Here is a 14,457-nt window from a genome sequence, read left to right as displayed (position 1 = left end):
AACAAGACTCCAAAACAACTTGCTTCTAAGTAAAAGGTAGAAAAGTAGCTAATGTTTTTCATTGCTTATAGATATGTGTATATTTTGTTGATTCACATATTTCAGTAAGGCCACATGAAATCCTGTTTGAATGACGTTTTAGTTTCCCCTTTTGAGGAAGGCAAAGTAAAATATTGTTAAGGAAGTTCCCATTTAGAATCTATAAGAAAACCATTTTGAATAAGTTGTTTGATTCATATTGTGATGTTAAACTATCATTCGGATTTGCAAAGCAATGAGTAGGTTTTATAGGGATGCCATCTATGCACAGCCTGCTGGTAAGAATAAGAAGTCATTTTCTGTTAACTACGTAATTCTGAGTAAAGAGATTTGACTAGGCATTGAAATGGAAACAATGACAAAACTTAAACTTGCATAGCTGAACATATGGTGAGTATTCTGAGAAGCAGCAAGTGATTTTGAAAGGATGGCATCTTTTAAAATCTTAATTTCAGTTGGCAGAGAAAACCCAATGGGAATGTCTGCAACACCCAGCCAAGAAGAAGAAAAGATCCATGAGTCAAAAAAGCAGAAAAAAATACCCCCAGAATCTGAGGATAGGAGTCCCTTACCTTCTTCAACTGCAAGTAAGCCACAGCGTTTGCTTTCCTACTTTTGGTTTGTTTGCCTGCATTATTTCTTCCTGTGGCCATCGCAGGAACACTATTAAATTATTTTATAGCATATATTATGTTATACCACATGGACTGCTTGTAGGCTGTTATCTTGCTTTTTTATGCCTTAATTTTATATTATAAAGAATACATATATTTTTAAATGTGTTTCTTTGTCTTAAATTTAATGTTCATCCAGAACAATGTGTTGAAAAGAAGATAGTATTAAATTATAACATCAATTGAACTATTACCTACACAATATTTTATGAATATATTTTATGAAAAATGGTAAATTCTCACCAAAGTCTAAGCAACGACAAAAATAATCTGTATTTCTCTGGTATAGAAAGTGAAGCTTGAAAAAAAGTGCTCTCGGTCCCAGAGGCTTAAATTTCTAGTTCGTATATTAGTTTGATCATTTTTCTTTCTCTTAAATGTATTAACTTTTATCTGACGGGAAAGTGTAATGTATGATATCTGACAAATTCTGTGTATCAGAATCTAGTCATCTTTGGGTAAAATGAAATAGAGGACCGTCTCTGGGGGACCATTGTTTAAAAACCCATCTTGGGAGACAGATAAATTATAATGTTACCTTTAAAAAAGTGATTTTTAAAAATTAGTTATTGGGTATGCTAGCTTTTGTTTCAGATAGTAATATAATAGACATCTCTTGTTGACCATCCTAAGCTATTAGCACATGAACATAGGGAAGAGAAATTAGCCTTTTGATTTTTGCTACAAAGGACTAGTCTCAGTTTTTTATTTCCATGTCATGTCATGAATCCATGGAGCAGTGTGAAGAATCACACTGAATGAGAAATATGTGCTTAATTAAAATTTCTCACAGCAGAATTCAGTCTTGTGTCAGGAAGTAATGGTATCTAAATCAGGGATGGCCACCTCAAGTAAAATTTGACTTGGTTGAAAATAGCATGCTAGCCGAAATCCCTGGGGGATAAATACTTTTTAAATGAGTGGCAAAATGCTTATGAGAAAACCTTCTATACGTCTTATGAAAATTTGTTCTGGCAAAATATTTTAAAATGTTACCATTGTGAAATTTTTAAGAATTTTTTTTTATTGAGGCAGGCCAAGTAATTTGTAAAAATGACAAAATTAGGCTTCATGATAAACCTAAACCTTTTCAAATAATTATTTCATTTAATTAAACATTAAATATGAATTGTGTGCCCATTAAATGTCAGATGTTATAGCTAAAACAGACTTGGTCTCTGCCCTCTTGAATTTGATAGGTGAGCTGTTCGGATAAACATTAAACAATCACACAGAAATGGAAGGCTAAAACCTGATAATTGAGATGAAAGAAATACCCAGGGCATATGAGACACAAAATAAAATTTAAGTCATTAATTAATTGTAAAAAGACTTATAAGTTTCTTCATTTGGTTAATGGCAATACAGTGGAAATGGAGAGTGGGCCAAAGACTGAGAAAATGGAGACTGAGCTCAGTTTCTTCAAGAACTTTTTAAAACATTGACCTGTCACAGATTTTGGCCTTGGATATGAAATCTGGGAAGTCCAGATGATGAGGCTCCTGTAAGGCAAATGCCACCTATAAAATGCCCACGATATGGTTAAATTTTGCCTTCTCGGTTTGTAGTCGGAGTGGTTTTATAGCATCCATGACTTTAAGTGAAGAAAAAATGTCTTCATGTATGAATATTTCCCTAGAAGGCTCTCTCTCATCTGTTACTGAGTAATTAGATCATGACTCCCTTTAGTTGTCTTTTTTCTACCTATGAAAGGACTGCAATAGTTAAAAGTTGCCTCTTGAAAGAAATACCTTCCTCTTGGTTTTGTAGCTTAGCTGTCAAGATAGATTTGGGTTACATTAGCCATTCATATTAAAATATGTTCGTTGAAAAACACTTTAGAAAACTTATTTTCTACTTTTAAAGATATCTAAAACCAAATTTCAGTTCCTTAAGAATGAGACTATATTTGTCCATCCACTTTTGGGATAGGGCAAGATGTATAGTTTTGGAAATGAGGAATTATAGAAAAAATAAAATGGTTCTCTCTCCATTCAAAATGCTTATTTATTAAGGAGAAAGATGGAACTTTTCTCATCTACATCAAAGGGGCAAGAGAATTTAGAACTTAAAATAGCACATATATGATAAATAGTTATTTTGTAGTAGTTAAGTAGAGATATAGTGTCAGTAAATTTGTGAGGCTTTCCTTTAGGTCTAAACTGCATTATGATATTAATTTTGTTAGGGTGGGGTGGGGTTGAGGAAGGAATCTTATTTTTTTTAGAATAACCTTTTTATTATGGAAAATTTTAAACCAATACAAAGGTAGAGAGAATGGACAAATGAACCCCCATGTACCCATCACTCAGCTTCAATAATGATCAACATAGGCATAGTCCTGTTTTAGTTATGGTCCTTCCTGCTATGCCCTACAATGTCCTCATTTAATTATTTTAAATCAAATCTAAGACACCATATTATTCATAAATACTTTGGAAATTCATATTTTAAAAATTAAGTGAGAATATACATTACTTCTGCATAATTTTAAGTTTGGAAACACTGCATTTAAACACATTCAAACCGAATATAAAAAGAGCAGACTTATGATTTGATGCTCTGAACTGAAATTGCCCTTAGATATCTTTCCAGCAACTACTTATTTCTATGAATGAGAAAATCAAGATCCAGGAAGATGAATGTTATGCAAGTCTTAGCTCCAGTCACTTGTCTCTGTGCATGGACACTTGAACAGTGCAGTGCAGCCATCCTGCCAGTCCATCATCTGTTTGTGGTGGCATGCTCCACAGTGTTGCCAGGCAAATCCTAATCTGGGCCAAGGTCTCAGCCATGGCATTTTCTTTCTTAAATATGTTTAGGTGCCAATACTTTAAAAACAAACCTGGGCAGAAAAAAAATCTATTAGTTGAAGTCTTCCTTAAAAACAGTAGTCAGTAAATTTATTCTGAAAATCTTGGGTAGTCATCTTTGACTAAAATAATTGCATTCTGAAAAAAATTAGAATACATAAAGCATACAGGAAAATCTTAAAATTATATCATCTTGCTACTTCCCCGAAGATCACTTAAAAATGTATTTATACTTGTGTATATATGTATGTATACACACTTGTAGATTATATTAAATATATCATTTTGTAACTTTCTCAGTTAATAGAAGGTATTAATCATTTAAGGATTTTCATAATAAGTATTTTAATAAAATTTAATAGCTATAAATAATCCATTGTGTTGATGTAGCATAACATATTTACCTATTTTCTTATAATTTGTAATGGATGCTCATCTATATATTATTTCATTAGAATAATTCCCATAAATGGAATTACAAAGTAGTTATATTAATTATATTAATGGTTATTCTCATCGTAATTTTTATGTCCCTTTTAATATAAAAAGTAGCACGTGGCATCCAGAGTGAAATATAGTTTTTTTTTTTTTAATGCTCGTGGTGTTGTAAATTATATTGTAAAGGTAGTGTGAGTTTTCATTCATCATAGATTGAGGATTTGAAGAGACCTCTGACACATCATAAGCAACATAGAGATTCATAGGAAGAGTGCAGAAATAAACCATTCCATTTCAAATCATCCTAATCACTTGAAAGTACCTCCTTATGTTGAGCAGAAAAGCTACCCATAAATTCTTTTAGCTTATAAAAAAAATCAATATTTTCTTCTATAAAACAACCATTGTTGTTTTTTCTTAGTATATTCTCATTTCCTCTTAGTATATTCATCTTATATGTATATAAATATACCAAAAAGTGGATTCTCAGTATTTCTTTTTAGTGTATTCTCATCTGTGTCAAATGTATTGCTTTAATAGTTTCTTTTTATGTATGGTTTTAGACTCTTCACCTTTATGAATATTTCTCTTAAAGTGTGAATCTCCAAGTAGGAACCTGTCTTCTCATATAATCTGAACAGTTTAGAATAATGGTATTCCTTTTATGGGACCTTATACATCAGTTGATACAGTCTCAGCTTGGAATACATGTTTTGGGCATTTTAATTGCATTCCTGGTTTATATTAACATCATTAGGATATTTTATTCATAATATCCTTTCAGTGTAAAACATATAACTGATCTTTCAACCAAGCCACAGACCTTTGCCTTGTTACTGGTTAGTTTTTATCTTCCTGGTATTAATCCAATGTGCAAGCATGTCAGGATGCCTTTGATTATTTGATTCTGTTTTCTATGTTAGTTATCTGCACCAGCTTTGTGCATCCTGTGCTTTGTATCCCTTCATTGAGAAACTGAAATTTGTGAATATAACAAGACTATGTTAATTTTGTAGAAATAGATTTCATCCATTGCAAGATAACTATAGGGGAATGCTTTCACTGTCTTATTTTTTTCAGATTTATATGTTTTGAAATTAGGGTTTAAATATCTGATATTACACTATCAGATATTAGGAAGCATTTGTTTTCAGTTGTTTTCAGTGACATGTTAGAATAAATCAGCTTTCTCAAATATTATCTTGGAATAGCATACAGAGGCTATACAAGCTGTCCCTTTATGGCCACACTCTGAAGGTAATTCATGCTTATGCTGACCTCAACTTTAATCAACCCATGAACTATTAGAATCAGCTAATTTGTTATTTATTTCTATGAGTAATTTATTTTTTCCGCTAGAGCTTCAGTGGACTAACAGCAGCACAAAGTAGATTAACATTTTTTTTTTTTTGGTTTGAGTCAACCTGATTGGTGTTTAATTAAATTGTTCAGTCACCCTCACAGAGGATGTTTTTGAGTCATATGAATACATCTTAGGTACCATAGATTTTATTCAGGGTGACCATGAAGAAGTCTATTGACTAATCCAGGGTCCTCATTAAATATTTTCCTAGCTTAGAGTATTTTAAACTTCTGGTCAACAAAAGCAACTGCTTTTATGGTTCTCAGTTCTCAGCAGAAATTTATAGTCTGAGACTAATGGACATTGGTTCATTTCCAAAAGATCGTGGTATTACATGGTATTCATATTTAATTGATAACAGTACAAACTTTAATACATCATTCTGTATTATAGATTATATCATATTTAGCCATCAATTTTTATAATATGAGTGTACCTTGACAATGTGTTATTTTTGTGCAAGTGATGCAAGAACATGTTAACGCAGGAATAAGGGACCTTAGAAAACATCAACTCATTTGCAGATTAAATCAAACAAACAAGCTAAACACATACACACATAGATTTGTGTTCATTCATGCACAGACATGGAAAAAAATTCAGACTAAATAACCATTGTCTCTTGATTTCATTTCAGAGTTTGTTTCTTTGTATGTTTGTTCACTGTCCTGTGTCTATTGTTTGTTCACTGGCCTTCCTACCTCAGTCTGTCCCTGCTATAGTTCACCCTGTTTCGGACCTATCTTTCTAATACGTAGCTCATACCACCACCGTACTTTAAAATTGTGACTGGTTCTCTCTTACTTGCAAAAGGATGTGCCAACTCCCTTCCAGCTTGACCAGTGCCTTCCATGATCCTCACGTTTCTGTCTCTCCTCTTCACATATAGTATCTTATGTTCAACTGAACATTGGCACCTGCAGTTCTTCCAGCATGCCTGCTGCTTCAAGCCACGTACATGCTGGGAATGCTGTTCCCTCTGTTTAGAATGCTCTTCCTGTCTTTCTGCAAAATTCTGAGCCATCTTCCTACATCCAGCACTGAGGTTTCCTCTGTGCAGCCTTTTCTGCCCACTCCTTAATTACTCACTTCCTGCCCTCTGCTACACCAGAACTTTTCAGTAGTTTTTTTTTTGTTTGTTTGTTTTCCATGAAGGTATTTGAGTATTTGAAATCCAGATATTTATATGTCTGTTTTCACCACTGGATAGCATGTATCTCCAGGGCGTGACTCTCATTATTTATCTTTCAAACTTTTTGTCAGTTCTGTTATTATGAGAGCAGTGAGCCTAACACAATGCCCAGCAATTAATAGGAACTAAAGTCTTCTCGAATTGAGTAAAAGTGATTCTTTTAGATGACTAAGATATCCACAAGATAGTAAGTGAGTGAATGATCGACATCCTATAATGTTCGCCATTGACCTAGGATCACCAGTTTCTGGAACTCATGGATGTGCTGTGGAGTCTTTGTCAGTAGAGATCTGGTAATGCACTTGCCTGAGCCTGAGGAAATTCCAAGTGTATTTGACTAGAAATGTCAGGCACAGTGGCCAAATGTTCACATGTAACATTGAGTTTTAAAAATTAGATCATGTCATAAAATTTTGTTGGACCAATTTTTGTGATCATTTCCAGGTCAGCTACTTCTGATGTAAATGACGTGGAATTCACACTTGCTCTGCCAGAGTTTGAAGTTTGGTTCCTTGTTACTTCCTGTGTAACTCTGGGCAAGTCACTTCACTTCTGAGTCCCAGTTTGTCCATCTGCTTAATAGGGGACAGCACCTCATAGGAGTAGTATGAGGGTTGAGTGAGAGTGACTTGATGATGAATGTTAAGTGCTTAGGATAGTGTGCAGCGCAGAAGAAAACCTCACATGCTAGCAGCACTGCTGCATCCTGGTGAATTATGTTTAGGTGAATACAGGATGCTTATTAAGCTTGTTTAAGTGCAGGTGCTTTGCAGTTAAACATCCCATAGTTTACTTACTATGTGACTCGGCCATATTATTTAATTTCCCTGCTTCTTTTCCTCTTCTTAAAATGGGCATCATAATTTGATTCACCTTAAGAGTTTGGAATGAGGATTGAATGAGAAATGCATATGAAAGGTGCAACACAGAACCCTGCATATATGAGGAGCTTAAAAACAATTAAATTGTTCAGTCACTCCCACAGACAGAGATTACCCAGAGCTGTTATACTGACAGAGATTACCCAGCACATTCTAGAGAAAACTTTAAAAAATGAATGTCAGTTCTTTCATAGCATTTGTTTTTATTTGTATATTTTGCATGGTTTTGTTTTAAAATTAGTTCATTATAGCTTAGCAGGAATAATTTCATATTTGCTGGGCTTGTCATCATTGTCGGTAAGATCCTAAGTGCTGCCTAGGGCTACCTATAGTTTCAAGCCACAGAATTAAAGGAAGGAGATCAGCTCTGGCTACCTTTTAACCATTTGACATGGAGAACTTTTACCTCATCATCTTGGGTGTATAAGATTTCAAAGTGGAAATATCAGTTAAGAATTAAAGTGCAGTTGTTGGGGTACTTTCAGACAACCAGTGCAGAGTAGCATGGGAGATGCCCTCAGCACTGCCTGGCCCAGTATCTCCTCAGATGAGACCACAGGTGAAAGGGAATGTGAAGAAGACAGCCATTCTAGCTTGGGACGTCATGGCATTCTTTACAAACAGGCGTGGCTGTGTTTGGGCACTGCTGGTTGCTAGAGGATGCATTGCAAAACACAAGTGCTGTGCAGCCCTGCTCTCATGGACAACTGCTCTGAGCACCTCAGGAACCATTTGTATGTGTGAAAATTCTCTCTTTGGTTCCAAATCCTTTCCATTGCCCACTCCAGTAAGGTATTTTTTTATTTTTTCGGAAATATTTCAGAAAATTTTTCTCTGCCCTCAGTTTGCCACTTATTGTGTGTGAAAACAAGTTTTAATTCCCCCTTTTTGTTACTTTATATGGTGGTAGTTCTATATAAAATATGTAAGTCAAGCAGGTAGCTTTATGAAAAATCTGTGGACATAGGACAGAAACTCTAGTTTGCCCTCCTGGATAAGTAAAAGATTGCCAGGTAGGTCAGATGTTTATTGTTGGAATCCAGTTTCCTTGGGTGGTTGAGTGTCAGTTGACCAGAACTTTGCTGTGAGAAGACAAGCACAAATCCGCTCCCTGGAGTCCTCACAGTGCAGTGCCTCTTGCTTGCCTCACCCTACCCTGCCGAGTTTTCATGTCCTTTGGCTCCAATGTGACAAAGGATTCTGTCAGCCTGATGTTGTATCTGATCTGCCACTAATGCTTTATTCCCCCATAGAAGAAATCAGACATTTCCAAAGTGGTAAGACTCTTCTGTCAGAAGATGAATGGAAGGTGTTAGTGCTAACGGGAAATACAGGAACTCGAGCCAATGTCACTCTCTGGGTGTATGGAGATAAAGGAGTCACTGGGCCAATAAGTCTTCGCAAGGACAGCTCAGAGCAGCTCTTCCTTCCAGGACAGGAGGATGAGTTTCAGGTAAACAACACTGTGATATTTTCCTCTGAACATTTCAAAGGCATTTCTGTAATGTAGAAGTGTGTGTGTGTGTGTGTGTGTGTGTGTGTGTGTGTGTCTCCTATTAAAATGAATCTCTGGTCTTTTAGAATGCCTGTAAGTTAATAATGCTTATTGTAACAATCAAAGGAAATATTTTTGCTCACGTATCTTATTCGAGCAAGGAAAGTTGTAGAAAAAACTGCTTTCTTTAAAGACAGTTTATTTTAGTATATTTTCAAACTATGGATTTGGAACTGGCCCTATGAACTACCAACTTCAACTCAATTTATAAACAACTTATATGCTGTGTAGAGATTCTTCTGGTAATGAAAACTCTTCTTTTATATACTTGCATATACTTATAGATGTTGCTCAGCTGAGCTATACAGGTGTGAAATTATTTTCTTTTATAAAATTTGTTTCATCTTTTAATTAAAAGGTCTTAAAAGTGAAATAATTTCCTTGGCATCTTCACAGGCCATGTTTTGAAGCTCTGCCCATGCCCATTCTAATTTCTCTCTCTTTTACTTCTTAGAGTCAGAGAACACTGGGCTGCTTAAGTTTGCATGTGGCTGGTTGCCTCTCCTAGTTCCTCAGAGCTTTGGCCAAGTTTCAATTAGGACAATTACATTCCACTTCACTAATCCACCCTTCCACTCCCACTGCCTGTGAAAGCTCTTTGGTGCACTGTTAAACAGCAGTCATTTTCTCTGGAGGGTATTCCTTTTGCATCCTAAGGCTGACTAGAGAATAGAGAATGATTGAGGACAACTTGTGTTGCCAGGAACCCAAGGTTATTTGGGGCTACAGTACCTGGCAATCACTAATACCCAAATGGTTTCTAGATTTTCAGACCTAAGCCTGTCGTTCTACTTTTGTGATCATTAAAGTTAATTTTCACTGAAGAAAAGCAGTTGTCTGCAGTTGTGGAAGAGCACTTTGGCTCCTTGCACAGGCAGCCATACCTTATACAAATACATATTTCAAAAGATTATTTGAAGATAATTGTTTAGAATTCAGAATGTGTGTGTATGGTTAGATCCCTAAGTCACCCCACAAAAGTCTAATTTTCCCACAATATACCTTGTGGTATATGTATTTATATGCTGATAAATCCTATCAATGTTTTTCTGAAAAATTTACTTTTGGTCAAATCTTGGAATGAATGGTATAGATTCTCAGTCTTGATGCACATTGGAATTACCCGGGGAGCTTTAAAAACTACTGATGCCTGATTCCACCTCCAGAAATTCTAGTTTAATTTGCCTGAGGTGCAGTCTGGGTATTGAGGTTTTCAGATGTTCCCCAACTGATTCTAAAGTGCAACCAAGGTTGAGAATGCTGGATATAGCACTAGACTGCAAATCAGGTAAGCTAGATTAGAGTCCTTGCTTCCCACATGTTAGTTATGTGACCTTGAATATGCCACTTAATTTCTCCAGGCTAGCATTATCTTTATGTATAGAATACAAGCAATAATATCTTTTCTTTCTAAATTTTAAGGTAGTGTGATGACAAAAAGAGAAAATGTATATAAATTAAAAAAGGAATCCTATTGACATATAGTAAAACTCATAAACTGGTTAAGAACAGAAGCCTTGGAGTCAGAGACCAGGTTCAAATCACCCTTTCACTAGTTTTGTGACCTTAAATAGACTGATTATCCTTTCTAATCCTCAGTTTCCTACTTAGTACAAGGTAGGTAATAATACTCACTTAAAAACCTTGCTGTGAAATTTAAAGAATGCCTGGGAAGGTGTGTGTCGTGCGCTGCACCCGGTAAATGGGAAGTGCTCCATAGGGGACAGATTGCAGGCACTAAGGACCCTCGCTCTGCTGGTAAATGGTTCAGGATATGTTTTCTACCAGCCTCTGTCATTTACTGTGAAGAGTGAATAGCTCTAAATTATTACCTCAGTGGTGGAGACTGGGGCTACATGTGGAAGTTTCCAGGAGTGTAGAGTCTTGTGGACTCCAGGCCAGCAGGATGGGCATTGCCTGAGAGCTTGTGAGACACACAGAATTTTGGTTCCCATCCCAGACCTACTGGATCAGAATCTGTGTTTTAACCGGATCCCCATGTAATTTGTGTGTGCACTAAAGTTTGAGAAGCACTGGCCTGGGGGTTAATGGGCTCTGGGACTGGGGCCTTATGATAGTTTGAGAATCCTAAATTAGGATGAATTGACACATTTCTACTCTCTCCTCTGTGAGTATTGATTCTCTTGTTCCTTTTAATTGGCATCATTTGCCAGTTCTAAGTTTGTCTTTCATTCTCTTTTCCTTCTTTCCAGTCCTGAAGTGAGCATATAGCCATTTTTGAGGACAATGTGGGATATTTTATTAAACCTGGGTTCAAATTTTACTTTTGGAACGTTCTGTGTATCCAGCTGTATATCCTTAGACAAATGACTTAACCTCCTTTAGTTTATTCATCTTTTAAAGTAGATGCTTAAAAGAGCCTTACCCTTCACAGGGTGACTGTGTGGATTGTAAGGGACAAGAATATCAAGTCTTTCCCGCCTGGCTGGCACAGAGCTGAGTAGCAGTTAGTTTTGCTCTTCTGCAGTAACAGGCAGATAGGTATCAAGTCACATATGCTTGGTAACCAGACTGTTCAGATATCCATTTATTGTTTTCACTTAAATTGTGGAGAAAGGAAGTTTACACTTAAGTGCTAATAGATTCTTGGGACAATGAAAGGATATTTAAAGTGTGATTTACCTTTTAGAGACAAAGTAGCCTCAAACTGGAGGGTAACTTCCTGCTTTCTCTGGGAGGAAGAGCTAGCCTCTGAGTTCTGCCACTGAAACCAGCTCTGGGAATAAGGAAGTGGGGGAAATTGGCTGTTGGGGATTAACATCCCTATTTTCCTTCTTCCCAGTTGACACCAGCATAATTTCTCTTGACTTGGTATTGAAACAGGCCCAGTTCTGTTCTAGCTGCTGCAGTCTGTAGGGGAAAGTGGTGGTGGGCACTTAAAAAAAAAGAATTGTAAGCATGGGAACTGGGTATGAAAGAGGAGTTCTGATAGTTTCTAGGTGATTTGACTGTCCCAGCTCTTTCAGGGTCTAGTCCATAGGTAGGCAATGTCTAGTCAGACATAATATGCAAGTGCCTACCTATTTATATCTCTAGTCTGCAGAGATAGATTGGTACCTATAGTAGAAATAATGACAGTGGCTATTAGGTAAGCCATTAAGTAATAAGGTGGTATATTACATTTAAAAAAAATTCTCACAGTTCAGTGACCTGGACATATTTTATTATACTAAAAATATCTGCTTATAAGTCTGTCTCCCTTGCTAGGCTGTGTATTTCTCCAAGTTAGAGACAGTGCCATCATTTTCATCTTTGCATACCTGTGGACTCGCATATTGTTTATTGTTTCAATATACATTTATTTAGTTGAACTGAAAATTTTATGCCATAAGCATTATGTGACCATTCTTACAGATAAATAAATTGAAGATAAGAGAAGTAAAAAAACATATTTTACTCAGTTTACAACAGTCAGGCTCCCAGTTGAGCTCCAAGTGATTCCAAAGCCAGTTCTCCACAGTGCTACCTGGATTAACAAATACTCTTGGTCCTCATCAAAAACTAAAGCAGCACCCATATTCTGTGGGCAGGTTTGCTTCTCTTCCTTGAACGTAGAACATCTATATCTTAACCTAGGTATCATCAAAGACGATAGGATTTTCAGAGTACAAGGAAGTTCTAGACTCACACTTTCCTTAAGCTTATAGAAATCACCATATTTAGCTTTTCTTTGGTGAAAATTTTTTTTTTTTTTTTTTATTTCTTAAAATACAAGCCCATCTTTCTGTCATTGGAACTCAGAAAGTGTTGGCTTCCAGTGAGAAATGTGTGGTAGTCGGAGAACTGAGCATATGTGTGTTCTTCATCCTGTTCTCTCATTTGACTCCTTCCGCATATTTTTAGTCAAGTCTCATGATATTTCTGTCTCATACTCTGTGTCTGTGAAGTTCACTGATTGTTTCTTGAGGGCACTTCTTTTCTAGACTCTGAAAGAGTTCCTGAGAGCTTTTTAACTATTAGGAACAAAAAATGCATTTAGTGTAAAGAGAAAGAATTTTTTAATGTGCTTAATTTAAAACATTCTGATAATTTTTTTCTTCTTTGCATTTCATTTAGGTTGAAATAAGAAGCATTGGAAACATATATAAGATAAGGATAGGACATGATGGAACCAGTGAGCAACCCGAGTGGAAATTGCAGAGGGTAATCATGTCACTTATTTTTTTCTTCATAGTTATTCTCTGATGAAAAGAAGCAAGCAGGCTATGTAAAGCAGTGAAAATGGTATTTTCCTAATTACAGATGCCCCTTGACTTACAGTGGAGTTATGTCTCTCTAAACTCATGGTAAATAAAAAATATCCTAAGTCAAAAACGAATTTAATGCCAGTGACATAGCAGATGGTTCCCTACTTACTATAGTTTGACTTAAGAGTTTTCGACTTTGTGATGGCGTGAAAGCTCAGTAGAAACTGTAACCCATCATAGAGGTCATACAGAGCTCTCTGACTTATGATGGATTACTTCCCAGTAAACCCATCATAACCTCAAGAAATTGTAAGTTGAACTATGGTAAGTTGAGGGCCATCTGTATTGTAAATAATGTGAACAAAATTTTTGTGGACATAACACTGTAAACAAATATGGTTCATCCTTGCGAAAGGTTTTTTTTTTAAAATAGCATATTTATGGTTATATTTGCAAAGGTAATATCTGTTCATAGAAGAAATCTGAAGAATATGATGAAGTGTAAGAATAAAAATGAGTTGTTATTCATTGATCATTAGATGACCCCTCTGGTGGTGCATTTTTTTTTTCAAATCTTTTTTCTATGAATCTCTTTCATGGTTCCTTGCAGTCTCATGTGCTTTCTCTCTCTCAGTATAGATATAAATACATACACACACACATATATCACATATATATGTGTAAATATCAATGTAAAATACAGCCATGTGCCACATAGTGATATTTTGATTAGCAGTGGACTGCATATACAATGGTGGTCCCATAAGATTATAATGGAGCTGAAAAATTCTTACTGCCTGATGTCATAGCTGTTATAATGTCCTAGTGTAATGCATTACTCATGTATTTGTAGTGATGCAGGTGTAAACAAACCTGCTGTGCTGCCAGTTGTATAAAAGTATAGAATATTCAATTATGTACAGTACATAATACTTGCTAATATAAGCAACTGTTACTGGGATGTGTTTTATTTATATATATATATAGAAAATATATTTTCTATGTATACATATAATACCATATACTTTTAATCACTTAGAGTGTACTCATTCTACTTATTAACAAAAAGTTAACTGTAAAACAGCCTCAGGCAGGCTTTCAGGAAGTATTCCAGAAGGTATTGTTATCATAGGAGATGACGGCTTCATGCATGTTGTTCCCCTGAATATCTTCCAATGGGACAAGATGTGGGGGTGTAAGGCAATGATATGGGTGAACCTGACACTGTGCAGGCCTAGGCGAATGTGTATGTTTATGTCTTTATTTTTTTTTTCTTTTTTTTTTTTTTTTTTTT

The 14,457-nt window shown here is 35.7% G+C and overlaps 1 protein-coding gene across 1 annotated transcript in view; it reads left to right on the top strand.

Moving 5' to 3' along the window:
- Positions 1–14,457, top strand: part of LOC108540884 (lipoxygenase homology domain-containing protein 1) — a 135,666-nt gene that overhangs the window by 89,935 nt on the left and 31,274 nt on the right. Inside the window, 3 exon segments of the mRNA XM_017890145.1 lie at positions 495–626; positions 8,654–8,853; positions 13,033–13,119. Coding sequence (XP_017745634.1) covers positions 495–626; positions 8,654–8,853; positions 13,033–13,119 — 419 coding nt within the window.

The sequence above is a fragment of the Rhinopithecus bieti genome, unplaced genomic scaffold (genome assembly GCF_001698545.2).
Source record: "Rhinopithecus bieti isolate Rb0 unplaced genomic scaffold, ASM169854v2 scaffold_20069, whole genome shotgun sequence".
Lineage (NCBI taxonomy): Eukaryota > Metazoa > Chordata > Mammalia > Primates > Cercopithecidae > Rhinopithecus > Rhinopithecus bieti.
The sequence above is the reverse complement of the archived record's forward strand: the minus strand, read 5'-3'. Positions and strand labels throughout refer to the sequence as shown.